Consider the following 26,393-nt stretch of genomic DNA (forward strand, 5'->3'; position numbering starts at 1 on the left):
TAAAAAGAAAGGGAGAAAAAGGAGAAAAATTAAATTTCAAGGTAGCAGCTGAAGAAAGCATATTGCAGGGAAGTATTTTTCTTGGGGGCATAAAATCTCACTTAGAAAAGGACAAAAGCATCAAAAAGAGAAATTAGAGGTGGGCCATGTGTTTATTTTATAAGTAAGCTCAAGCATACTTCTGCTATGAATCCTCAGGAAAACTCTGCTTTTAACTACATCAGTGTAAATATGTAAAACAGGCAATGGAGTGCACTATTTATAATGGTTTAAATGGAAACAGGAACAGACCTTTTTGCTTTAGGATGTAATAAAGCAAGGATGAATCTGGCTCACTTTTTCAGCTAGAACATCTCCCTAAAAGAAAAAACTGAACACCACCACACACACATATCCTTTGTGAATGAGTTCAAGCACATTTTTTGTGAGAAAGAGCTCACTAAAAGCAACTTAGCACTGCTCTTACCTGGGAAGAACCTATTTATCAAAATCAAGCATCTAACTTTGTAAAAGCTGAGATAACCATTCCTCTGTTGCTGCACAAACCAATGTGCTTATGCTGGGTAAACACACTGGAGGTCATACTTGCCACTGAGGGGGTAATGAACTTATGCTGCTGTTGCTTCCTTTGTAAACTAGAAAATGGTACCAGAATAACATATTCTGGGTGGTGGTGCCTTTAGGCCGTTCCACTCTTCAGTTACAGGGATTCCCAGTACCATTTCCACGTAAAACATTAAACACAGCAGCCAGGACATTCTGTATTAAGCAACTGAACACCAGATATTTTATCTGGATGGCACCTGGGGCTTTACTAAGGCTTTGCTTTGGTTTTTGCTCTCCCTCTCATCTCCTTACTCAGCCCTGTGAGTCTTGCAGCAGCTGTGTTTTCATAGAGGTCAAGATCAGTGTGAATTTTAACAACAAAACCCAAGCAAACTGCAAAGCTCTGTTTGGTTACATGTCAGAACTATGATACTCATCATCCTGTGCCATCCTTCTGCAACTGGTCACTTCTCCTCTGCTGGTGGCCCAGCCACAGGGCACTGATGGAGAGCACTCCATCCCGTTGGGAGAGCTCAGAACATCCTTGCTCCCCATCCAACACCTGAGCTCAAGATCTTTCCTGAACCCATCTTCGGGATTGTTTGCTTCAGGATAACAACAACAGAGACAGGGAGAGATCATGGCTCTGCCTCTGTGGTCAGTGTGGCAGACTGACAGGACCTTTCCAGGGTTTTCCTCATGAGTTAATGGCCAGAAGCAGCCACGTGCTGTGCCACCTTGTGCTGTGCCACCTTGTGCTGTGTCACGTTGCCCAGCCGTGGTGACACGTGTGTCCCATCCTGAGCAGGAGGGGATTGGCTGGGATATTGGGATATTGATCTGCCCCAGCACCATCCAGACAAGGAAAGCAGGTCCCATCTGCACGGCCAAGCACTGTGTACTTTCCACATGCTGCATAAACACACACTATTAGCAATTCTTTCCAGGAATAGCCCGGGTTATCTGGGTAATGGCAGTGAGCTCTGACTGCCCAGGAACTGCCAGCTCCTTAATGGCTTGGAATCAAACCTACACGAGGGCAGGACCTGGGCTGGAGAAGCCATCACCCAGAACAGAGCAAGAACAGAGCTGAAAGGACCTTTGGAGGCCACCAGGCTCACCTTCCCTGCTCACAGCAGGGCCACCTCTCATATTTTATTTTAAAATCATTCCCCTAGTTGTAACTGGGTGCCTGAACTACCCTTGGCACTGGAGTTAAATGAAAGTTACAGCAAAGAAAAGTAAATGCTACATCAGGGATTTATGTCATTGTTTGATTCCAGCTAGAAGGGTACCTTAAACAGCAGTTAAACACAATTAACACCTACTAGCAGCTACCTGCCACCTTGTCATTTTGCAGAAAGAGTCACAGAGATGTGATACAATCAGGTGGTGGGGAGGCTCTAGATTAGATTACTGTGAAAATCTCCTGGAAATTGCCAGAAAATTAAATTAAATCACAGTGATGAGGAACCAAGTTCCACCTCTCTAATACTTTGTTTCACAAGCAACAGAGCTGCATTTGATTCACTTATTTCTACGACTAAATAAATGTGACCTACAAAAAAGAAAAAAAGTTGAAGAGGATATTTTTGAAAATAAGTTAGCAGGGAGTTAAACTGGAATGACACAAGAGCAATCCCTTGCTCACATACCCTCAGCAATGGAGACATTCTGTATATGGTAGCATTAGCCCCTCAGGAAACTACTCAGCCTAAGGGTTTTATAGGGCACATCTGGAAATGATGGGGTTGGACTATTTAAAGTACAGATACAGATATGGGTATTGCTGGGTAGCCTCCTAAGGAGGCCATTTGGAGAGCCTGTTAACACTCAGCCTGCTGTGCTCTCTCACATGAGAAAGCTTTATTGTCATTCATCTATGAAATAAGAATAGAGAAATGACAAAGCCACACAAAAAATAGACAAATGGTTTTCATTCCTGCCTAAGCTCAGCAGCACTGGTGGAAAGGCTTTCACATTTGCCCTACTTCACTGGGGCAGAGACAGGCACTGAGAGAACTGTTATCAAACAATACAGATTTGTCCTCAGCTTTTGACAGAAAGGTACTCACCACAATAATGCTCTCGTGGTCTTGAGTGGTTAAGTTGTTGTTCTGAAAGAGTTGAATAGAAGAAAGATGAGTGAGCCAAGAGCACCCTTGAGCTGGTACATCAGCACACACAGTCCTCAGCTACCACCAGACACAAGAAGAAAGGCTCAATTGCTTATTTCCTGAATAAAAGCCATGGCATTAAAATCATTCTCCTAAAGGAGGTGGTGCAGTGCCTGCTGTGAGGACTGGAGCAAGCTCTCATTTCTCCTTCAGCTCAGCACAAACACCAGGATGCCAGAGGTCTCAATCAGTTGAGAAAGTAAAGCCAGCAACACATTCCTTTAAAATGTTTTCTTAGGACAAGCTCTATGTCTTTACAAAAATTATTTAAAGGATTGTTGTGGTGGGGTTTTTTTGTGGCCAGTTTTCCCAAAATTCTTTCTTTGAACACAGTACCAGGAAAAGCCAATAAATTGACTGGAAGTCACCTATGCTACCACCTATGCAGAAGAGTTTGCTCTTTTCCAGCAGCATGATCCATCCAGAGGTTACAATGGTGTGAGTTGCTAAGATTTTTGATTACTGCAAAAAAAACAATAGTGGATTTTTTTTCTTATATCAAATCCTTCTGCTATCACATGGAACTAAGACAAGAAAAGCCTGCTTGGCATTACAATTCCTGTCCATGAAAAGTGAAATATTTGAAACAGATGTTATAGGAGGAAGATCGATAACTCTGAAGAAATACTCTTTTCTTTATCAGAATTAATAAAGAAATAGCTGCACAATTAATTTATTGGTGTGCGTATATATATTGATACAAAAATTATTGGTCAGGGAAGCAACGCCAATGGAACAGAAGTCAAAGGGAGCTTTACCACTGATTTAGGGCATGAGTTAAACCCATGTAAATTTACCGTAGATAATTAAAAAACCAAAGAAACAAAAAACCAACCAACCACAAAAACCAAACCAACAAACACAAGATAAATGGGGCTTGTTTTGTTTCCAGAAATCCACGTAAGATGGGTCAAATTTTCCCTCTCCCCAGCAAGTGCAAACTCCACTCAAGTGAGCAGAAGTCACGAGCAGACTCGCCGGCAGAATTTTGACAGCCCGAGTTAAAGTAAAACCCACCCCCAAACTTTTAACTGTTTGTCTCTCATGCGAGAGCAGCAGGAGCCCTGCTGAGGTACCTCTGAGAGCAGCTTGGAGACGATCTCCAGGGGCGCCTGGTGGATGGAGTCGTCCTGCAGCGGGGACGTCAGGGCCATGTCCACCAGCGTCCGGATCTCCTTCAGCACCACCTCCCAGCGGCTGGGGTTGCTCAGCACCTTCTTGTACTTGTAAATCTTCTTCTGCAAGACACGTCAGAGGCCACACTGACACCACCATAAACACCCTGAATGCAGCTGTGCTTCCCACTGCCCATGGAGCTGCTTTGTATGCCGAGTTTTGCCTTTTCTGGTGGCTGAAACACTGTACTTGAAATATTTAAATGAAAAATAAAACCTTTTATGCCTAAACCAGTTTCTTCTGTGGAAGCAATGAGAAACCATAATTCTTTTCATTTCAAAATGAGTTTTTTAACTCCAGAGCCTCTTTCTTTTCATCATCTCCTCTCACAAACACCTTCCTCAGGCTAACAACAGATACTTGCTATTGAATTGTTTCTAAAGCTTAAGTTCTTTTTAAGAGCAAGGGGGGAGAGAGAGAGAGGCCATCAAAACATCACACTTCTAGATCCTTCATTCTGAATGTAAATTCATATTCAGAATTCATTTCAACTTTACCAAAGCAAAAAGAAAATAAAAATCTCATAGACAGTCTTGAAGAAGCCTGAAAAGTCATGATGGCACCTTCCAGCTGTAAGAGAAGTCAACCTGTAAGTCTCCAAATCTTCCACACAACAGCACTTCCACCCTCAAGAACAACATGCCTGATTGTCTAATCCCATGTGCCCCAGTTCCCTCCCTGCCCCTGACCATGTCCAAGCTATTTCATCAACTGCCCCATCCACAGACCAGCTGGATAAGAGAGGACAACTCTCACACCTCAGCAGCCACGTGACCACAAACTAGGGAACAGAGGCTGCTTGATATTATGAAAAGCAATCTTTAGAGAAAGCCCACCCACCCACCCAAATTCCCACAGGTGGCTTGGTGGCACTCTGCAAGTTCAAGGAAATGATGATGAGGGTTCAAACATCACGTCTGAAAACAACATGAGGGGCTCATGAGAGCCAGGAGGGGCTCCAAAGAGTGGAGGCAGTGCCAGAGGCAGGGAGGGAGCTCTGCACTGAGGGACAGCAACTGCCAGGACCCCAACTTGTGTTTAGTTCACATTCCCTTCCACTCCCCTCTCTGCATGAGCCTGGGATGTTGAGAAGTCTGGACACAGGCTCAGGTTTATTTAACAGCACTGGCTGGGCACTCATGTTTACATGAAAACATCAGAGTTTTGCACTAAAAACGGATCTTACATTCCTCATCAGCATTTCCATGAAAATCACATAAACTGCCCATGTTGTGCAGCCTGGCAGATTCCAGCTGCACGTTTTGGGCTGTACATGAGCGTAACACTCTGCACAGGGCCCGTGTGCTTTGCTTGGCTGTGGAGCTCTGTGGCTCCTGGCATTTCCCCCGCGCTGGCCCAGGGCAGCCCAGCAGGAACCACCTGAGCTCTCTGCTTATCAGCCACTTCCTTCCCAGCCTGGAGCCAACAGGCACCTCTGAACCCCACCTGAAACACAGGAGAGGAGAACAATGCAGAAAAATGCAGATTTCATAGGCACTGGGTTTGTCAGCACTGTTAGAGGGGGAGAGGAGAGTGGCACTAGGCTGACATGTCAAGGCTGATAAAGCAATCCAATTATCTTTTTAATTAAATTCATGCCAAGTACAAAAGCACATTGGCAGTCTAGTTCACACTTCCAGTGCATTTTAAGCCACTGAAAAGCTGAAGGAACATAAAAACATGCTGCAGACATTATCAAATGTGGCTGGGATTTCAAAACTGCACAAAAGTCTTTGTTCTTCTGAGCTCCTTGGGACAGAGAGAATCCAACAGTGATTTTAAGCTACCAGCACTACTTCTAGATCACAGATTTCTTGGACTCTTTAGGAAACTTCACCCATAGAATTTAATTTCTCTTATTCATGTAGTGCCATTATTTAGGGTCTTTTTGTTAGACTCACTCCAGCACTAAATTTAAAGTAACTCAGATGGTTTTTTAACTGGAAACAACTCCTTTCTGACTTGTTAGACAATTTTAAAACTGGAAACAACTCCTTTCTGATTAATTGAGGACACTAAACCAAGCTGGCTCAAGAGATACAATTTCCAATGCTGAAACCTATTTCTTGGCCCTGTACTGTGAAGAAGCCAAAGCAGAATTAGAAGCTGACAAAACGTGGGGACAGGGGGAGGGTGAGAGTTAGACCACTGGGTTCTTGCATCCCTGCCTCTCGGGGCTGTCCCTTTTTGGGTGAGTTACAACTCATTTTAGAGCAGCTCCTCCAGCCCAAGGGGAAGCTGCTGAAGGGAACTCTTGCCCAACAGGACGCTGCTCAGACGACTGCACCACAAATATCCTTCTTTTGCTGTCAAATCCAGCCTTGCTTGGAGCGAGGGAGGAGGGAGGTTTCCTTTCCCTTTCAGAGATGTCCATTAAAAGTCAGAATGCTGATGATGCTGACGTGCATCAGAAGGAGGACAGCAGGAGCTTTACCCACTGCCATGCAGGGAGGACCAGCCAAAGCTCCTGCTCAGGGCAGGCAGGGACTCAAGGGGAGCATCAGGGGGCAGCCACCTCTGCAGACACACCAAGCCTGCTGCAAGCACAGAATCCAAGCCTATCAGTGTGTGCTGCACGTTTCCAGCACAAAGGACTGAGTGGCACTGACAGGCTGAGCTGCAGCCTGCAAACAGCATTACAGGAGTCTTGAATGATGGTGGGAAAGCAGCAGCAAATAAATAAATAAATAGAGGAGCCATCCCCAGGAGGGTTGAACTCTGCTGTCCTGAACCTTTGGCCATGGTTACAGCGCTGTTTTTCTCAGCAGAATGCTTTTCACTGTTGAGCGCCTTGCTGAAAGCCTCAATTAAAGCCTGAAACCTATCAGTGGGTTACAGAAGCAATTTGCTGTGTCTCAGCAAGCACTTAGGCAACACTGAGCCATCTGCTCCATTCTACCTGTGCTGGCTCCAGAGCAGGGAGCAACAATCACTCACAAGCTGAAAAACAAAGCTGCCTGCTAAAGACCCACATGGAGAACAAGGATGTCAGTCCAGGGGTTCACTCCTCCTGGATGTAGCTGTAAAAGATGCCTCCAAGTTGCTGAAAAAAATTCACACAACATTTATCATTAATAGCCTGGAAAAAAAATACCAGGAATCCAGTTTCTAGGGGGATTTCACTAAAAGCTCCTGTGAAAATTTATGTGAGTGAAAATAAGATATGCCAACTTGGAATTTGACCCTCCTAGTTACTGACCAGCCAGAGCCACACAGCCAGTGTCACTCGAAAATCTTGCCATGCTGACTTTAAATGCAAAACCACTGAATTTATTAAGTACCCAGAAGAAGCAGAATGAGGAGAATAAGTGACACTGACAGGGCATCCTTCATTCCCAAATCACTCTAATTAATTAAGTCTTGCAGAAACTCCAAGATCTAAGTCTCAATCCTCTTTTACAGGAGGAAGGAACTGAAGTCCATGTATGAAAAATTACTTTTCTAGAGTTATTAAGCTAGGAAATGTGACAAAAATCTATAAGCAGTCTTTTTTGCCATCAGTGATCAAAAGCCTTTGAACACTGCTGTGAACAGAAACTTCAAGAGAGCCTAGGAAACTCTCAGCTTTTTTAAGTAAGGTCTTCCTATATTTTTCTATCCTATAATAGCCTCATCTTGTAGCCCTTGCTCATACACCACTTTCTTGGGCAAGAATGATAATACTGATGTAGTCAACAGCTAAGAAAAATGGACTCTAATGCACAAAATCAGCCAGCATGGAACATTTGCCTTGTTCAGCCCTAGCAAGACCTTTCATGTTAGGAACATCTTAAAGCAGTGACCACACCTGATCCAAAAAGGGAAAAATGAAGTTAGCCTTTTTGATGACAAAATTTCATCCTTGCTTTGCCACTGCCAGCCAGAGAACGTTCTGTACTCTCGGGAACCTGTCTTCCCATCAGCAAATACTATTTCATTACATAAAGAAAATTAATGGCCATCCCTAATGCTGAAGAGCCTGCTAAATTCTAGCTCTCTTCCCCTTTTTGACCACATGCAGCCTGAAAAGGATCCCTTGAGTCCTTAGCAGGGAGGCTCCAGCAGGATGGGACAGGATAGGGCTTCAGCAGGATGGGACAGGCTGGGGCTCCTGCAGGAACAGGACAAGGCTGGGGCTCCTGCAGGATGGGACAGGTTGGATCTGCTGCAGGACGGGACAGGTTGGATCTGCTGCAGGATGGGACAGGCTGGGGCTCCTGCAGGAACAGGACAAGGATGGAGCTCCTGCAGGATGGGACAGGCTGCGGCTCCTGCAGGATGGGACAGGTTGGGGCTCCTGCAGGAACAGGACAAGGATGGAGCTCCTGCAGGATGGGACAGGCTGGGGCTCCTGCAGGATGGGACAGGATAGGGCTTCAGCAGGATGGGACAGGTTGGGGCTCCAGCAGGAACGGGACAGGCTGGGGCTTCAGCAGGATGGGAGAGGATGGAGCTCCTGCAGGATGGGACAGGCTGGGGCTCCTGCAGGATGGGACAGGCTGGATCTCCTGCAGGATGGGACAGGCTGGTGCTCCTGCAGGAACAGGACAAGGATGGAGCTCCTGCAGGATGGGACAGGCTGGGGCTCCTGCAGGATGGGACAGGATAGGACAAGGATGGAGCTCCTGCAGGATGGGACAGGCTGGGGCTCCTGCAGGATGGGACAGGATGGAGCTCCTGCAGGAACAGGACAAGGCTGCAGCTCCTGCAGGCTGGGGCACTGCCCTGGAGGGCTGTGGGTGCCAGCAATTGTTTATTTCTTGCTGAGCAACGAGAGCAGCTCCAGCAAGAGGGAAAAGGTCAGGCTCCCGCACAAAGGTCCCCCAGCTCATTGCGGGGACGGTGACACGGGCTAGTGTTACACTGGATGTTGACAGTGCTTATGTAAAATGGAGGTGCCTCCTGCTAGATGCAAATCTGCAGAGATAAAAACAACACCGAGAGCAGACTCTGGAAAGGTTTTCTCCGCTGCAGCAGAACATTTTGTTCAAACAAGGAACAGGAAGAGCTGCTGGCGATGTCCAACACACATGTTGGCCTGTCCTACAAAGCCCAGGTGCACCATGTATTCTGCAGCATCACCTGCTAGTATGACCTTTAACTCATTATCTTCATGCAATCAAAGAGGGCATGGCATCCCTAAAGTTGGCCACACCCATATTCTGCTTTTAATATTAGCAGGTATCACTTCACAGTATTCTGAAAAATACCTAATATTAAGTTTCTGCAAATAGAATTTTCTCTGAAAGTCAGAGATGGACTTAAATCACCAGTTGAATCCACTGAAAGCTTTTGGAACTATGTTCCTGCCTGCAACATCTACCAATATTAAAAAAAAAAAGAAACTTACCTGAAAGGACTAAGTCATAGAAAGTCTCAATCCAGCCAAAGGACTGGGATGAGATTATGGAAACTTTTCTAAATCAGGGACTTCAAACTGCTCATGCTGCAGTAATCAAACTCTTCCTGACCTTCTGAAAGCTCTGTACAGAAAGATGTGCTGCTCTCTAAAATAGAGATATGCTGTGAAACAGCGGCAGCAAACTTTTGCTCGCCACCATGTTTTCAGGTCACAGCATTTTTTACATATTTCATTCTACCCTATGCAAAATGCTGAAGTGCATCAAGTTCTCTGCTTCAGTTGCTTCTCTGAATTGCCTTGGTCAAGGCTCAGTTCCCCAAAAATTCCTTGCCACAGGCCAGAGAAATGGAGGGAAATATTACAGGATAAGCTCTTCTGATTCTCACTCAGTAAAGTCTAAATAACACTTTGTTTTTCACCAACTCATATAGAAAAGATCTTGGTAAAATCACCATTATTTATTACACTGAGACTGGCACCTGTGAATCTGTGACCTGAGTAAATTCACCCAGTGACATTCTCTGCCCTGAGCAGCTCACAGTCTACATGATTAAAAGCAAGAAGGAGAGAAAGAGCACGAAAACCAAGGTGATTTCCTTGATGTCATATGGCGAGCCAGGAACAGCGCAGAACTGAAGTGTTCTGACCCTCAGGCCTCCAAGGCAATTGCTGGATCCTGGTGCCCCAAGGTGAAACACCACTGGCAGGCACTGTGCCTGCAGCAACTTGGATGCTGATACCCTCTTGCTCTGCTTCCCCATCTCATCACCACATTTTTCAGTCTACCCTGATTCACCTGGTTTTTTCATCAGTGTCTCCAGATCTCACTAAGCCAGGCAAGAAGAACCCTCCAGGGCTCAGGTCAGATCTGTTCCAGAGCTGCCAGAACCCCCAAGGCTCAGGTCAGATCTGTTCCCAGAACCCCCAAGGCCCAGGTCAGCTCCATCCATCAACATCTCCCAGAGCCAGAGTTCAATGGGTTCAGCAAGCGGTGACGTGGGTTCAGCTGTTACTGATGCACGAGCTGGAACAACCACACAGACCCTTCCCCCAGGCACAGGGTTTGTCCTTTGCTCAGGTACCACTGGCACAGCACCACTGCAAAGGAAAGGAATGCTGAAATAAACACAATTTTAAAGGCGTGCGACAGACACAGAACACATTCCTGCTGGAACCAGAAGTGCAAAGTGGACACAGGACACAGGGGGGTGACAGGGCAGCTCCTCAGTCACCTCTCAGCATGACACTGGGCAGCTGCAACACTAATGCACTGAAGAACTTGCTCCCAAAGCATATTATATATCTTATCTACATATGTATATATATATATATATCCATCCTCCTCCTTTGCACACAGCTGTCAACTGACTGCCCATCCTTCTGGGCTTCTGCTCTCTGATGTGCTCAACACTGCTGCAAAGAGATCCTTCAGTAACAATAGGGGATGAGAGGATGGAACAGGAAGGATATTTTACCCAAGGGAAAGGAAGAAAAATGAAATCATGAAATTCATGAGCTACACTGAAGATAAACCTGCATGCAAACACAGTGTGTGTATCTCCAAAAACTGAAAGATACTCAAAAATTGTGGCTTCCTTCTAGGGAAGAGGTCATCCTTGGCAGACCTCCCCACTACCAAGCAAAGCAACTGGGCTTTGTTTCTGCTGCTGCCTTGTCTTCCCTTGAATCCCTGCACAGCCCTCGAGTCTCTCTAAGATGCAGAACAGAGCTGGTGGAGTCAAACCCAGCCCTACCTCATTCCTGCCTCTGAGGTGCCCTAAACCCAGCCAGAAAACGCAAAAAGCCAGCGGTGGCTCCAGCTGCACTTTGCCTGGGCTAATGTGGTTTCTCCTGTAATCAGACCTGTCCACAGGGGAGATGTTTTTTGGCATGGGTGGCGCTGATGCATTCCCTGAAACCCTCCATCCCTGCTTCCATTTCCTTTTGGCAAACGCTCCCATTCTTCAGGCCCCAGTTCCAGCACCAGCTTTACACTTCAGGTTGGCAAAACATCAGCTTTCATCCTGCACACAGCAACTGCTGTTCCATGTTTTTCGTAGCAGAGCCAAGTTGGGGTTTGTTTTTAATGTTGCTTTGGCTATGCGGAATTTCACTATGACTGCAGATACTCCAGCAGAAGCACAAGCCACTCCCTGCTTGCAAAAAGCACTGGTATCTTGGGTTGAAAATTCCATGTGACATCTCCCCAAATGAAGAAATATTCTAAAATATCTTGCCCATGAGCATTTGGGTGTTTTGGTTCGGTTTTTTTCACTATGCAGAAATCACACAACATTTTTTCTTCCTTATCTTGGGCAGGAGAACAAACTTCCAAACAGTTTTTCAACACAATTGTCCCAGACATACAGGAAAGGTTTGCCCTAACTGCAGGCTGGTGAGGAGGAAGTTTACAAACCCTCCTGAGTTACTCGACTATCTTCTGCAGAATGAGTGAGAAAAATGTTCATAGAGAGTTTGCTGGCCTGCCTCACTCAACAGGGCAGGAGCCAGACACCCTGCTCGAGCTACAGGACTTGAACAGCCTCTGACTCATCAGCAGAGGGAGGTTTCAAACATGCTCAGACACAGCTGCCTCCTCCTCTAGCAGGACCTCACTGCTCCCTGCAGCAGCTCTGGCCCTTTTCTCCAGAGCAGCAAATGCCCCACATGGCCACTGTCTGCACATCAGGATCTCCGTGTTCTGACATCCAGAGGTGTGAGTCTGACCTGCTCCTGTATCTGCAGCATGACCCAGAGTCAGAAAAATAATGTCCAATTCAAATAAAAATTAAAAAAAAAAATTAAAGCAGACTACTAGAAAAAAGTGTGTACCATACACACTCCACACCTTCTGAAGCCTTCAGTGGACTAACTGCATTGAGTGCACAGGGACAAAAAGGTAGTATGTAATAACTAAAGCACAGCAGACACGGTGTTACTGTGGATTTTGACATGCAGCAAACAGAGCACAGATGCCACAAGGCACTGTGACAATAAATGCCATCTAGGTGTGGTCCTTGCTGTGTGCTTTTCTGTGCAGAGACCCACAGTTACTGACTACATTATAAAATGCCTCTGACACCCTGATCCAGGTTCCTAATTCCTTTAATCTTCATGCCCTTTATATTCTGCACATCCTGGCTGTGTCTGTGGAGCCTTGGCATCCACCAGCTCTCAGCCCATGGTGGGAATAAATGACTTGGCCACTGCAGAGAAAAGATACTGCGTAGGGAAAAAAAAACCAAAAAAAAAAAAAAAAAAAGGAGCAGGCACAATCTTATCATCACTGCACTTTGACCAGGTCTGGCAAAGCACAGAGCTGTGCACAAGGCCACCATGGAGCAGAGCCAGGCATACCTGCTGTGCAGAGCCCCCCTGCTCTGGCACTGCACCCTTCAGATCCCACTCGGGCATGAGAGAGCTGGAGATCCCCTGCAAAACAGGACGTGGTGGCCTCACCTGCAAGGCTGCTCAGCACATGCCAGAAATCTCAGGCATGTGAGAGCCCTGATGGGAAGGACTGGCCACCTGAGAAACCACCTCCAACTGCGAGTAAGCAGCTACTATCGCTACACATTGTAGTAACTGCTAACAAAAGATAACCTCAGGAAGATAATCTATTCCCCTTTCATTTTCTGGGAAATTCCAGTAAGCTGAGGTAGCACCAAGTAGTACACAAAGCAATTATTTCTTCCCAGATATGCAAAATGTATTAAAAAGCCACGTCATCCCTTTTCCTTATTACTCTCTACTGCTGGCAGTGGACACCCTCAGCTTTTTCTGCTCTCCTCCCCTCTCACCAGTCAGCAAAACCTTCCAAATGGACGTTTACCCACCTGTTTCACTTTCTCCTCCTTGGCAAATGTATTATTTTGCTGATTTTCCAGCCCCTCAACACCATAAATGGCTTTGAAATTGGCTTCTCTCTTGTGCACCTGCATCATCAATGTCGTCAGCAAGAGAGATGTGCACGGCTCGAGGAACATGTTTGTGTCAGAAAGCTGCTGCAGAGCCTTAGGGAGAGCAGGGACTGGATGCTGATGAGATGTTTGCAAGCATCTTAAAAGGGACTTCAGAAAAGCAGGGTATTTCTTTATGGGCTTTGGAGCACTGAATTTTCCAGTTTCTCACAGGGAGATGCCAAATTTCAGAGCAGCACTTGCATCTGAAACATTCCCATCACTTTGTTCCATGTTTTCATATTGCATTCTATTGTGCTACCTCAGCACAAATCCCCAAACCTCCTGCAACTCTTCAGCATACCAAAACGCCCCTGGATCTCTGCAATGTCTTTGTTTTCCTTCTCCTTGGCACAAGTGCTGTGTGATGTGCAAGACTGAACGAAGACTCACAGTTTTCTGATCCCAAGAGTCACATCCTTGCTGAGAACAGAGATCACTGGGGTGCTCCCAGAACCACTGCCCACCTCATGCTCAGAATCACTCACAACATCCCTGCTGTCCTTGATGGATCTCCCTTAATCCAGTATTCTCATCTTAAATAAAACAGCAAAGAGCACCAGAAACCAGGAGATGGGGAATAGCTGCAATTCAATGGCTTCTGAATAAAGAGAGGGGAATGAAGGATATACTGGCTTTTGGACACATTTTTTTCTAATTTAAAAACCATCAGTATTCTAGGAAAAAAGACAAGGAGCTGTGACAGAAAAGATGAACATGAGGCTAACAGCAAGAGCTAGGGTAGATGATACAGGCTGTGACACTTCTTTTAACTGCTTTACAGTTTTCTTTGGGTATTAGCAGCAGTTTTATAATCCCCTAATACATTATGTATACTATAATGTAAGGACAAAACTGTGCAAGAAATGAAAGAGAAATTTAAAACAACACCTAGATCCCCTTTGCTCCTTCAGGGTCATGGAGGTCTTGTGACACCAAGAGTTCTCAGAAGAGCCAGAAAGCAGAACTGTGCCCCATGGCAGCAGCAGCTTAACAAGGCACTTAGCATGTGTCATCTCCCAGAGTTAGATTTTCACACCCAATGCATCACGCAAGGAGGATAATTACACTCCTGGGAAAGCCTACCAGTCTTGTCCTGTCTCCACAAGAGATCTCCTAAAACCAGATTTTTCTGCAGCCAGAAACCTGAACAAGAGAATAATTTTGGTGCAGCTCTATATTATGGCATCCATAGATAAGAAGTTGTAATTTGGTGAAATTCTTGGTCACCGTGACCTCAAAATCCTGAATTACAAAGAATTAGTCATAAGGTCAGCCCTGGAATAATGCAGAGGAGCAATTCACCAGCACTAAACCCGAGGCTCCCTCTTGGCCAGCAGCTCAGCATTCCTGAGAAACAACATATTCCAGCAATTGTATCTGCTCCTCTTCAGAGCTGAGACCTAAGCACACAATAACAAGCTGACCTGTTTATTCAGCTGTTTTTGACACCCCTCTATCTTCAGACCTAATATTAGTTTGAATAGGATAGCATCCAAGTCTAGAGGGGAAAATTTAGCACTGGTCCTGACTTAGCTAAAGCAAGATAGAAAATAACTATCTAGTTTCTACTCAAATTTCACCACCAGGCCATGAACTGGCTTGAGTTCTTTCTCCTTAAAAAAGGCCATTTTGGCAATCCAGGAGGCAGCTAGGGGTGCACAAATCTCGTGTGCCTGTGGCTGGATGAGGGCAGGGCAGCTCAGAGCAGCAGCTCAGCTCCAGGCTGGCATCCCAGTGCTGCTGAGAGCCTCCTTGGGCTGGACAAAGTGCTGTGCTGACATGGACATGCAGCTCCCAGATTTGAAGTGATTCATGTGAGGCCAACACAGAGCACAGCCCGTGCTCAGCTGCCACTGCTGCAGATGTTCCTTCAGGGAGGAACCTGCTCCAGTGGTCCCCAGAAAGAGTGAGGTATTCTCCCAGTGAAGCTTCAAAAAAATAAAATCTAGCCACTCCACCTGTTCCAGTTCTTAAAACATTACCAGCATTTCATAAAATGAATAGGGAAAAAAAACCTTTCTGTCAACATCTTGTCTGTTTTTCATCTCTTCGTTTCCACCTCCCAAGTGAGATCTGTGCCTTTCTGCTATGGCAGCACAGCTACCTCCAGCAAAATGAGATCCCAGAAACAGAAAACAAGGCCAAGAATTTTCAAGTGACTTCTGATAACAGATGGCCTGAGACTGTCAAACTTGTGCTGGAAAATGAGAGAGGCAACAGACTTCATGTGCTCATGAAGATATCTCAAGCCAAAAAGAAAGCAAAAAAGAAGACAAAAAGACATCCCCCCTCAACTTAACTACAAAAAATAAATGTTATGGAAATAAAAGGCTGTTAAGTACGTCAAGATTTCCATTATGTTGTTCCTGAATTTGCAATGAGGTTGTTCAGATAAGAAACAGGGTGGTCTTTTCAATCACCAGATGAACAGCAGGCACACACAGCTGCATTTCATGTTACCTTTCATATAGAAAAGAACAAACCATGACAGCAAACATCCACCATGAGAAGAGTAACCAAAAACTGAAAAATGGTCTCACTGTGTTCACCAGAAAGCTCCAATTGGTACCAGTCTCACTTCTTGGCAGATCCATTTACACAACCCCTGGACCCCACATCTGTTCCCTACAAACTCTGGCCTACAACAGCACCACGATGCAGAGGAAAGGCAGGATATCTTAAAAACTGTTCAGGATATCTTAAAAAACTGTTCATGGTCTCCCATAACTGGTACCCAAGCATTTCAGAGGAAGAGAACAACTATCAGCCAAAAACTTGTGGGCTGCCTTTTATCTGTCCAAGCAATAAACCTGCTTGTCCAAAACCAGTTTGTCACAAAGCCCACAATGCTCCCAAAACCCTGGGGCTGTGAAAGGCAAAACCTAATTCCACATCTTTGGTTCCTATCATTCTATTATTGACTTGCACATAGACACAAAAGGAAAAATATAGCCATGTTTGGCCTAATTGTATAATAATTATTTATTGTTTTACCTCAAAGTAAAAAAAAAAAAAAGTAAACATCTCTGTTCTGTGAAAATAGCTTAGAGTTTCAGTTAAAGAAAGCAAAGAAACAGCCAGGAGATTTATGGTTTTGTGAGCTGAGTAACCACCAAGGAGAGGCCAGAAGTCCAGAACTACCACTCCAAAGAACTGCTGAGCTCTTCAAATAGAACTTTCACTATGCAGTCAAGCACAGGGCTACGGAATTGTCACAGGGTACCAAATCTTCCTCTCTCAGATCATAAATTAGGTCACTAAACACACTGGCCTATTAACGATATCCAATGTGATTTTTTCCCAGATCTCACAGTTTTAAGGCAAGATTTACTGAGATTTAAGGCTGTAAATTTTTTTAATGTCATCACTGAAATTCTATATAACCCCCACTCCTGTGTCAGCACTATTTTTAATCATTGCCATGGTGACAAAGCCGTAAAGGTGCTTTACACAAGCAAGGCTTTACCACACTTTCAAGAATGGTTGCTCTTAACTTATTATTCTGCAGTTTTAAATTCCAAAGAAGAGTAACTCAACTCTGAACGTTCACCATTTGATGCAAAAACTGATAGTCACCCACGGCTATTGCATAAAAAATACCAATTAACAAGAAATTCATAACATGGTCATAGTAAAGACCAGAGAGCATACCATGACTTTATTTGACAGTCAATCCCTTTGCAATTTAAAGGGCTGCCTGTGCATGGAAGTATCTGTTTCCTGAAGACACAGATAGAACAATCCCTGTGAGAACAGGGGAAGTATTAATCCAAAATTAAAGTTTCTGAACGAAGGCCAACATCGCTCGTTTTAATACTCAATGCAAAACGTCTGCAAATCCCAAATGACAACATTGTTCCAGTTTCCTAATTCATGGGATTCAAAACATGGAGTCTGGGTTGAAAACGGATTTTAAAACAAAAGGTAATGTGACTGCAGGTCAGGGGTGTGCTGGGCTGTATGAACAGGATGGGGAAGGGGCTGCTGCCCCCAGCCCATCACTGCTGGGTTCATGTGCCTGGGCTGGGGCTCCACAGGCTCTCTGCAGCCTCCTACCACCCCAAATAAACCCTGCACTGCCAGAGGACAAGCGTGGCGTGGGTGGAGAGAGGACCAGATGATGTTCAAAGGTCCCTTCCAACCCAAACAATCCCACAATTAGCACATTTGCACTGTCCTTGCTAAGAGATGTGTAAACTCCCTGACCCAGCAGCAGCGCTCATTAGGGGACACATGGGCACTGCTAAAAAGCATCACTGGGAAAGACAAGGTGCAGGCAAGCCTTTCTGAAGGATCCAGGTCAGAAGCACACAGAGCTCAGTTTGAGTCATGCTCCATGCCTTCCTGCAGACCTGGCTCTGTTCTTTCAGTGCTGTGTCAATTCAGGACATTCCCCCAAAGGCTGTCAACTGACATGTTTGACTGCTGCATCACCCAGCTGACCAGAAAACACGAGCAACTCACCCCACAATGAGGGCAGTGTTCAGGGCTCACTATCAAGCACAATAAAAAATGCAACATGCCCTGCATGAGCTTAGGTGAATTCCCACTAAAAAATGTAAATCTATACCTGTATTCCTGGGGACAAAAACCTCATTGATGTCTTTCTAACTGAAATGCAACACGGTACTGAATTAGTCAAGTGTACCTTTTAATGATTAATACTTTTAGCATGGGGTGTAATGGGGCCACAGGTTTTCCACAGAGGATGGGACCTCTCAGGGCTCAGCACTACAAATGCACACAAATTGCAAAGAGAGCAACACATAAACAAGCAACTAAGTAGATGGATGCTGGCTGGAAAATACTAAGAATATGTATTTGCTTATTTGTGTGGTCCCCAAAAGTACTATTCCCAGTATCTCTCAAAGCCAAGTTCAGCTGTATCCATCATCCCCTGCAGAAGTGGTTGGTTACCATTGTATCTGCCCTGGATGCAGCCAGGGCAATGAACTGCATGTGTTATTCTCTTTTGTACACCCACAGAAAGTGTTGTTATCTTTATTGATATGCTGTTATGACTTATCAGCTTCCACATACCAAAGATTATGTATCATGGTTTCAATCCAACCTCCTTGGTTGAGAGGAACTTTCCTTACACAATGGATTAATGATTTATGTTTGAGAAGCTGGAGAGTTGTTAACATGTTCTGTTTATTCTCTGGACAAAGATGGTTTGGCTTAGCCACAAGCTGAAGGAAATCAGGATTTCTAAATATAGGCTGAGGTGGCCAATAATCCTTTAGGAGTTGTGATACTCACTGATATCCAGATTAAATGAGGAATTATGAGTAACCCTTAGTGGGAGGGTTGAAATGGAAAACCCAAAGAGAAGATGACCACATAAGGAACACTTGTGCTGTCCCTACACCCTGCTGACTTCAATATTCAAGGAAAAAGACACAACTAAAAAGCTCTGTAAGCATCTTGACAGCTAGTTAGCTGGATGACACATAAAACCCCTTGGAGCTGGATCTAAAGCATGGATAATTACATGTTTGCTTCTCTTTTATTTCTGTTAATCTGTACCATCTCTTTTATTATTCTCTGGGTCGCAGGAAGAAATTATTCTTGATTTTTATTTCTGTGTTTGTCTCTACAACAAAAATAATTTCCAGGGTGCCGGATGGCAAATTGAATTCCCACAGCAGGTTAAACCTTAAAACTGCACCACATCAAAGCTCTCTCACAGACCTTAGCACCTTCCTACAAAACCAGAGTGTGTGCCTGAACCTAAAGAGCTTCCCCAGATATTTGAGACACAGCTATTCACTGTTCCTACCCATTTCCCATGCAGCTCAGGGTACATGCAGCATCTGATTCCCAAGGCTTCAAGCAGAGGAAAAAGAGTCAAAAGGACACTGACAGAATATGAATCTGCTCCCATAGCTGTAATTTAAGAGAGGGCAATTCCCCACTGCTGGAAATTCTCAGAATATCAGTTTGCTGTTTGTACAGTGGATTCCTCCAGCCTTGTTTGGGCAGGGCAGGAGAAAATTAAACTTAAATCTAGTGCCAAGTACACTGGGGCTCAGCTGGGCTCCCTAAATGCTCCCACCACACAAGTACAAACAATAGCAAGATCATCTCTGTTGAATGTTTTCCCCTGAACAACTGTTACAGCTATCTGCACCACTTTCCATCTGTGTTCTACATCCCACAGAAATGTTTTGACCCATTATTTGCAAGACCACTGGACAAATATATCATTCATCAGCACAACCACCCAATTATAATACAGCTGTGGTGATCTCTCTGCCACCTGGTGCTTTGTGTAAATGCCCCACTGCAGAAGTACAGGTTTCCTGTTTTTTGTGGGTTCCCTCACTACCTGCTTAATCATCAAACCATACAAATTATGGAGTGAGATGAACCTTGGCACCTGGCTCTTAAAGTCATAGGCTCCAGTGCCAGTAAAGTGATAAACTTCACTAAAGCAGACACACAACTGCACTCCCTCACTCCCCTCCTACACTGACAGCTTGTCCTGGTTCTCCAGCCCATTGGGATCTCACTTAAGCCTGCCAAAGAGCAGAGAGCTACCAGGTGCTCTTCCTCTGAACTATTAAGCAACAAAAAAACAAAACCTAAATTACCTCCATTTTAGCAAAGAGGAATTTCTTAGTGCCAAGTACCTGGGCAGTGACTAAACCCTGTCACTGCTCTTATGGGAAAACACTATTTGCTATTCTTGGTAAAGGAAAGGGCTTTCAAATCAAGATAATGTTTCACTTGTTTTTCAGAAACAAATTTAATGGGGGTGGGGAGGGAAACAGGGAAGCAAAAATAAATTCTACTTTGCACCAAGTTAAATTACTCAGAGTTTCCCAAAATGAGAGGCTTGGGTCAGAAGCACTGGAAAGTTTAAGAAATGCTCCTTTAAAAACAACTCCCACAGAGCAAAGCTCCTTCTCCATGACTGAAAGGCATGTAAGCAAGCCAGGTCACTCTGTCTAGCCTGGCTTGCTTTCTTTCTTTTCCTCTTTGGTTTTTTTTTTTTTTTTTAATTTATTTGGTGGGTTGAATGGTAGGGCCATGATGTATCTTCACCACATCTTACTTGGTGTTTTCCAGAGTTGCACCTCCAACCCCAATTCTCTCCTCACTGCAGGAACAAAGTGGGTATGAGCCACCAGCACTTTGGTACCACAACCATCCTGCCTGGGGGTGAGGGGAAAAAGAAATTCCATCATCATTTCCATCCATGCTTTCTCTGATCATCCCTGCCTGCCAAAGCAGGAGAGAAAATAATGCCCACATGGAGATAATGCCTCTGCATGCTTTAAGGGCTTTGTTATCCTCAGGAATTGCAAAGAAATCAAGGCTGGCTGGGTATTGTGTTAATGATACTGTCAGGAGGCCAAAATAAAGTGCTGCAGCACAACCCAGCCTTCTGCTGTCAGCACTGCTGCCCCACTCTCGTTTGGGCAATCGGGGTGACAGCCTGGAGAATTTGCCAGTGGTCTGGGAAAGGAGATCTCAACACTTGGCTTCTGCTGATAAGAGCCCGGAACACGATTCTGCCAGACACTGATGGCCACACAAAGCACACCAACACTGTACTTTTGCCACACAACTATTTTGCAACTATCAAATACACCTACAACAAAACCAGTTTGGTGGGAGGGACTTCCGTATATTTTTCCATGTGGTTGCTGTCAGCAGGCTGAAATCTTGATAAGCTGCACAGCCAGCTTGGCTGACTCCACTGAAACCCTGCTGAAGACAAGTCCTGAGCTGAAAACTGCTGCTTGTGTTTCCCACTGCAAGGCAAGGGAGGACAACCAACCTCAGCATCTGGCCAAACCTCATTTCTAACTGCATCAAAGATCCACACAGATTCCATCCAAAGGTCAGCAGCTGTGGTTTTTGATGAGGAATGTGCTGCTTTGGAGAGAGAATGCTGTCACTGTGATCCACTGTCCCTACTCAGGGCAATCAGTCCATTGTTCCACTGAAAATGAGAAAGGGCCTGAGGTCTCTGAAATGGAAACTGCCTTTAATTCCAAATCATCCTGAAGTATAAACACAGACTGATGCATCACTGATTGATGTTACACATACAATAAACAACTCTAAAAACACTTTTTCTCCCTAGCTTCTCAGAAAAATCAAAACCAACCAAACAAAAACCCTCGAAATATCCCAAGAGTCCAGAGGATCATATCACATTTCACAGTACAAAACTAAAACCATCCCATCTCTGTTCTGCTGAAATGTGAATTAACTGCCTATCTACTTTTTGAAGCCAGTCACATGTTGATAAAGCTGGGTTGTGTAACAAGTTAATTTGTCCACTTCATTAGCCACACAGACATGTTAAAACTGCAGACATGTTCTGATCTAGGGTTTCTGCAAGAAGAGACTTTATCCATTCAAGGCTTCGACAATGAACAAACAGGGAATTCTAAAAACTAATCTTGGAGGCAGAGAACGAAGAAGATGAAGTACAGAACTTACCTTCCACTGCAAAGAATGGAACCACTGATCCCTCAGGTAACTGTTTGCAGCCTGCAATAAAGAAAAGTTACAGACAGAATCATTAGTTTCTACCAGTGCTTCAGGTCACACAGGTACTTTTTATTATAACCAGTTTATTTTCACAGAAAGCAGTGATACAAAGACCTTGCTGCATTATAGAATACTGAACCAAAACCTTACAAAATATTAAGCCCCTATGAAATGTTGTCCAGCTTAAAAATTGTGGAAAATCCTCTGTGAATTCAATCAGGTGTGGGTCAGATCTTTAATGCCAGGGTGTATTTGTCTCTGCCATTAACCACTGGAAGGAGAGGAGGAAGATGGGCTGACATTTTAATAGGAGGGTTGGGATTTTCCATACTCTGATTTCTTTTCTTGTCCTGCTCCTGTCCTCATTGGCCCCAAAGCAATTCAAATAATGTCTTAGCTCTTTCAGTGATATTAAACCAGTGAAAAGCCCAGCACACACAGACGTGCAGATACACGCACAGACTGTTTGCAGCAAGAGCAGAAATGTTGCAATCATCACTCCCAGCCATCACCCATTTTTGGCCATATTCAGCACAGCTGCCAGAAATTCCCAGTGTGAAGCCAGGTCGTAGCCAATGGAGGAACAGTTCAACACTCCCAAAGGTCAAAAGGCTTGGTATCAAAAAATATAAAGGCATGTAGAGTGACGTAAATATGCATGCCTTAACAAGGTGACATAAGTCTGAAATATTTGAGTGGGCAGAGATGCCCTTTGGCTTTTCCAGCTCCCCCTTAACGCTGCCTATGGGCAAGTTTTACCCAGGTTTCAAAATGTTTTACAAAAACACTGAAAATTACAGGTTAGCCTGTAAATCCATGTTAAAAAAAAAAAAAAAAAGGTGAGGTTCTTTGCCAGTCAAAAAGCACATACTTCTTGCAAATTAGAGCATCACTTATCAAGTTTCACTCCCCAACACATTTCAGGTAAGTATTCAAAATCCACACTACAGAATGTATTTAATCTCCCAACACTAATTCAGTTCACTGATAATGGCAGGAATACCAGAAGTTAAAATGCTGTATGGTTACCAAAAAATGTGTTTAATCTCAAGGTCAGCTAATGATGGTTCAGTGACACAAATTTGGACTGATTACTCTGAGTTAAATGGAGTAATATCCTTTTATATATGTATTACATATTATTTATATCTTAATGAGAATCAATTACTCCTCCAGTAGATGTTGAGGCAATAAAGCAGGAATAAATATATTATAAATCATCTTGGCTGACCACAGAATTTATCAAAAACCTTCAATTTCAAGAAGAATGCTGACATACCAGAATATGAAATTGCTACAAATGCAATTAAAAAGCTTCCTTTTCTATTTTCTTCTTTTTGCATGCAATGAAAAACTGTAAAAACATTTGGAGTGCAGATCTGCAGGATATTTCAGTCAGACAATATTTAATGATTCTCTGTTATTTATACTGTATTTTATGTATATATGCATTATAACACAAGACAGACTTTTAACCTGTATGTTATAAAATAAAATTTCATTTCAATAAACTTTATACTATATTTTAATACAATGAAAAGGTCAAAACCAATTTGCCACCAAAAGGCATAAGAATGTTTTTAACATAATTAAAAAGACATGATGGAAATATACTTAGATATTTCTTATCTGTGCCCAGAGAGAATGCTCTAAAACCTCAACAGACTTATCTGAAAAATTTAATTTCAAACTGAACCTTTTTGCAAGGAGACAACTGGTTCATGCAGGAGAACAAAAAAACTCCTTTCCAAGTTCTAGCATCAAAGCCCTCTAAAGAATAAGTAAAACTGAAGGTTTTTGTAGGCTTCATGCATACTTAGCAATTGTACCAATAAGACTGAGTTTACAGGAACTATACAAACTAAGATATTGTTATTTAAATCAATATAATCAAAATTATTCTAGGGGAAGGAAGTACTTCACTCAAACAGGCAAAATATCAACCTGATTCAGTCCCTGGTCTGAAAGTAAGAACAAACGCTGAAGCCCTAAATTGAGATTTGTTAATTATTCTCCTACTTCAATGATGTCAGAAGTACAGAATGTAAGACCACTGCAAATAATTAGAGAATATCATGTGTAGATAGATTCTGGAAGTGACTGGAGCCTGAACTATTAGTGAGGACAACAGCATCCTGCAGAGCAGGAGGCACAACTGGACTCCAAATACAAGGGGAGAAAAGAAATGAAGAATGCTGCAAGACACAAAACTAAAATTGGCAAAGACTTGTACAACTCTATGGCAGCAATATACAGAAAGCATTTTAGAAGTAAAATTAGCAAAGTGACCAAGTTCCAAGTGTGGGGGCAAGCACTGTGTACACACAGAGTTAGTTATTGTAGAGAAGTGACCAAGCAAACTGGGACCTGGCTCTGAGTTAGGAGCCTACACTCCAAACACTCAGAGCTCAGGCTGTTATTGAGGACCACTTCCCAGGAAAATCAAGACAAAGAAGACAAAGTGAACAGAAAACAGAAAAACAAACCTGTAGAGAATCCCCCCACTTGTGCTAGTGATCAGGACTCAGAGGTAAGAGAAGCCTGGAAGGCCAAGGGCCACCCCAGCAGGGTCTTTACACCACGCTCAGCACACACTGAATGCTCTACACCCCAACCCCCTTATCCTGAGGGATGCTGACATCAGAATCCCCCTCTCTCACAGGCTGCAGGGACTAATCCTGCCCTGCACCCTTCCGGCCACCCGACCCCAGCAAAACCACAGCAGCGTGCAGGAAACGCTGACCTCCTGCACAGGAAAACAAAGATCCCCCCTTGCACAGCATCCCTCACTCCTCCCTCCTGCAGGACCTGCTCCCTGCAGGCTCACACTGAGCAGGCACCACAGGGAGCATTTCCTTCTCACCAAAGGAACAGAGAGTTCATAGCAAGGATGCAAAAAGAGCCACCAGGCTCCTGTGGGTGCTGCCCAGGCAGCTCTGCAGGCACTCACTGGCTCGAGCATTTGGGTTATTGTGAGCAACATTTCTGACAAAATGCACCAAAGTGTAAAGCAGTGGAGGGAACCACAATTCATTCAGGGGGCTGCACACAGACATTCACAGTTTATCTGATGTGCATGGACAGAACCAAGGCTTTCTGCACTGAAATCATCACTTGCTGGGAACTGACACCTCCAGTTTTTTACTGCATAGTTTACTGCCCTTACATGCAACTAAGGGCATAGTTTACTATATTTGTTCAGCTCTAGGGTACAATAAAAAGGAGAAAATGAGACAGAAAATACTTCAAACCAGGCTTTCCTTAGGCATTCTGACCACACAAGGAAAGTTGCTTTTTTACTTTCAGCCTTGTCCTTGCAGTGAGCCCAGTTCTACCCCACTCTTTCAACATCTACCTTTCCTACTTAAAATTCAGCTGGAAATGTTTTGCCTGCTGTTGTCACAAACAGTAAATGAGACAGGACTGAAGTACAATGAAGATTCTATAATTCTTCACTGTACTTCAATACAGTTCTACATACAGAGGTATGCAAAACAATAGTTTAGGCCTCTTGTGTGTTTAGTATGTTCAGGCCCCAATTCTGCAAATAACTTTGTTCTCAAATGCAGTGGCTTTAACAGGATAGGGGCGACACATGGTAACTGAGCTTCCTGTACAGTCAAGATCTCACATTGTTTTTGTACAACCACAACATAGTAGAAAAATACTTTAGAAAACAGGAAAATGTGGGAGTAAAACTTAAAAGGTGCAAGAAGATTAAACTACTTGAAGCTTATTTATTATTCCAATGGGGAAGAAGAATATCTACTTTAAGAACATCTACTGTTGGCAGTATTTTTTTTAAGATTAACTGATCCTGGAACTGTGTTCTGAAGGATTTTATATTCTTATTTTTGGGGTGTAAAGGTTCAATCAGAGAGGAAAATCCACTTGGGATCCGCTGTAGTACAAACTTTACTCATAGGATTAAAGTCTCCTGTTTCAAAAAGAAAGATCACAGGAGAAAAACTGTGCAAGAGATTAAATGCCTGCATATGCAAACTCTGGTCAACATGAATGAATTTATGCCTCTGCTGAAAAAGGAAGCATTTGCTCTGCACCCCAACTACTTCATTTCTTAGTCAGTGAGTAGGGATACAAGTTTATTATTAAAAAACAATGAATGTTTTAAAGGCATGTTTTCCTTTTCGCTCACAAAAATAGGAAACTGAAAATTTGCTTCACGCCAGTGTTGCAGCCCCGCAATAATTTGTACCCAGGCAAGGAGGAGACTAAATAGGACTTTGTGTTATTGACAAACAAACACCTGAAACTCTGCAAGAAACAGAGCACTCTAAAAATTATGGTGACGATCTCTGCCATTCCTTGAGCAGTAAATTACCACTAGAACATCCTTTGCTACTGGCATGTGTGTTATTCAAAGGAGTACAAGAACAGGCTTGTCCATGTAGCAAACTGTTCCTGAGTTTCTCCTTGCAACAGCATCCTTCACACACGTGCTTTTAGGGGATTTTGCCATCTGAATGGATGTGGCAATAAATGGGATTTGATGACCCAGATTTTGGCTTTGATTCCTCCTGAGTTTATTCTGTGATTCTCTCTCTCCCTCACTTGCTTTCTGGTCAGCAGGATGGGGGTTTTGCTGTGCTGATATTCATTACTGGGACACATAAAACACCACTGGCTTTTCTGCCCCCATTTATTGTCAGCCAGAACAGA

At 43.9% G+C, this 26,393-nt stretch overlaps 1 protein-coding gene across 1 annotated transcript in view; it reads right to left on the bottom strand.

The window, feature by feature from the left end:
• CMIP (c-Maf inducing protein) overlaps positions 1–26,393 on the bottom strand; it is a 130,326-nt gene that overhangs the window by 31,109 nt on the left and 72,824 nt on the right. The window contains exons 3-5 of the mRNA XM_074550810.1: positions 21,663–21,713; positions 3,800–3,961; positions 2,622–2,663 (exon numbers count right to left, since the gene is read on the bottom strand). Of these exons, the coding sequence (XP_074406911.1) occupies positions 2,622–2,663; positions 3,800–3,961; positions 21,663–21,713 (255 nt within the window). The remainder of the gene's footprint in view (positions 1–2,621; positions 2,664–3,799; positions 3,962–21,662; positions 21,714–26,393) is intronic.

The sequence above is a fragment of the Zonotrichia albicollis genome, chromosome 13, assembly GCF_047830755.1.
Source record: "Zonotrichia albicollis isolate bZonAlb1 chromosome 13, bZonAlb1.hap1, whole genome shotgun sequence".
NCBI classification, from domain to species: Eukaryota; Metazoa; Chordata; class Aves; order Passeriformes; family Passerellidae; genus Zonotrichia; species Zonotrichia albicollis.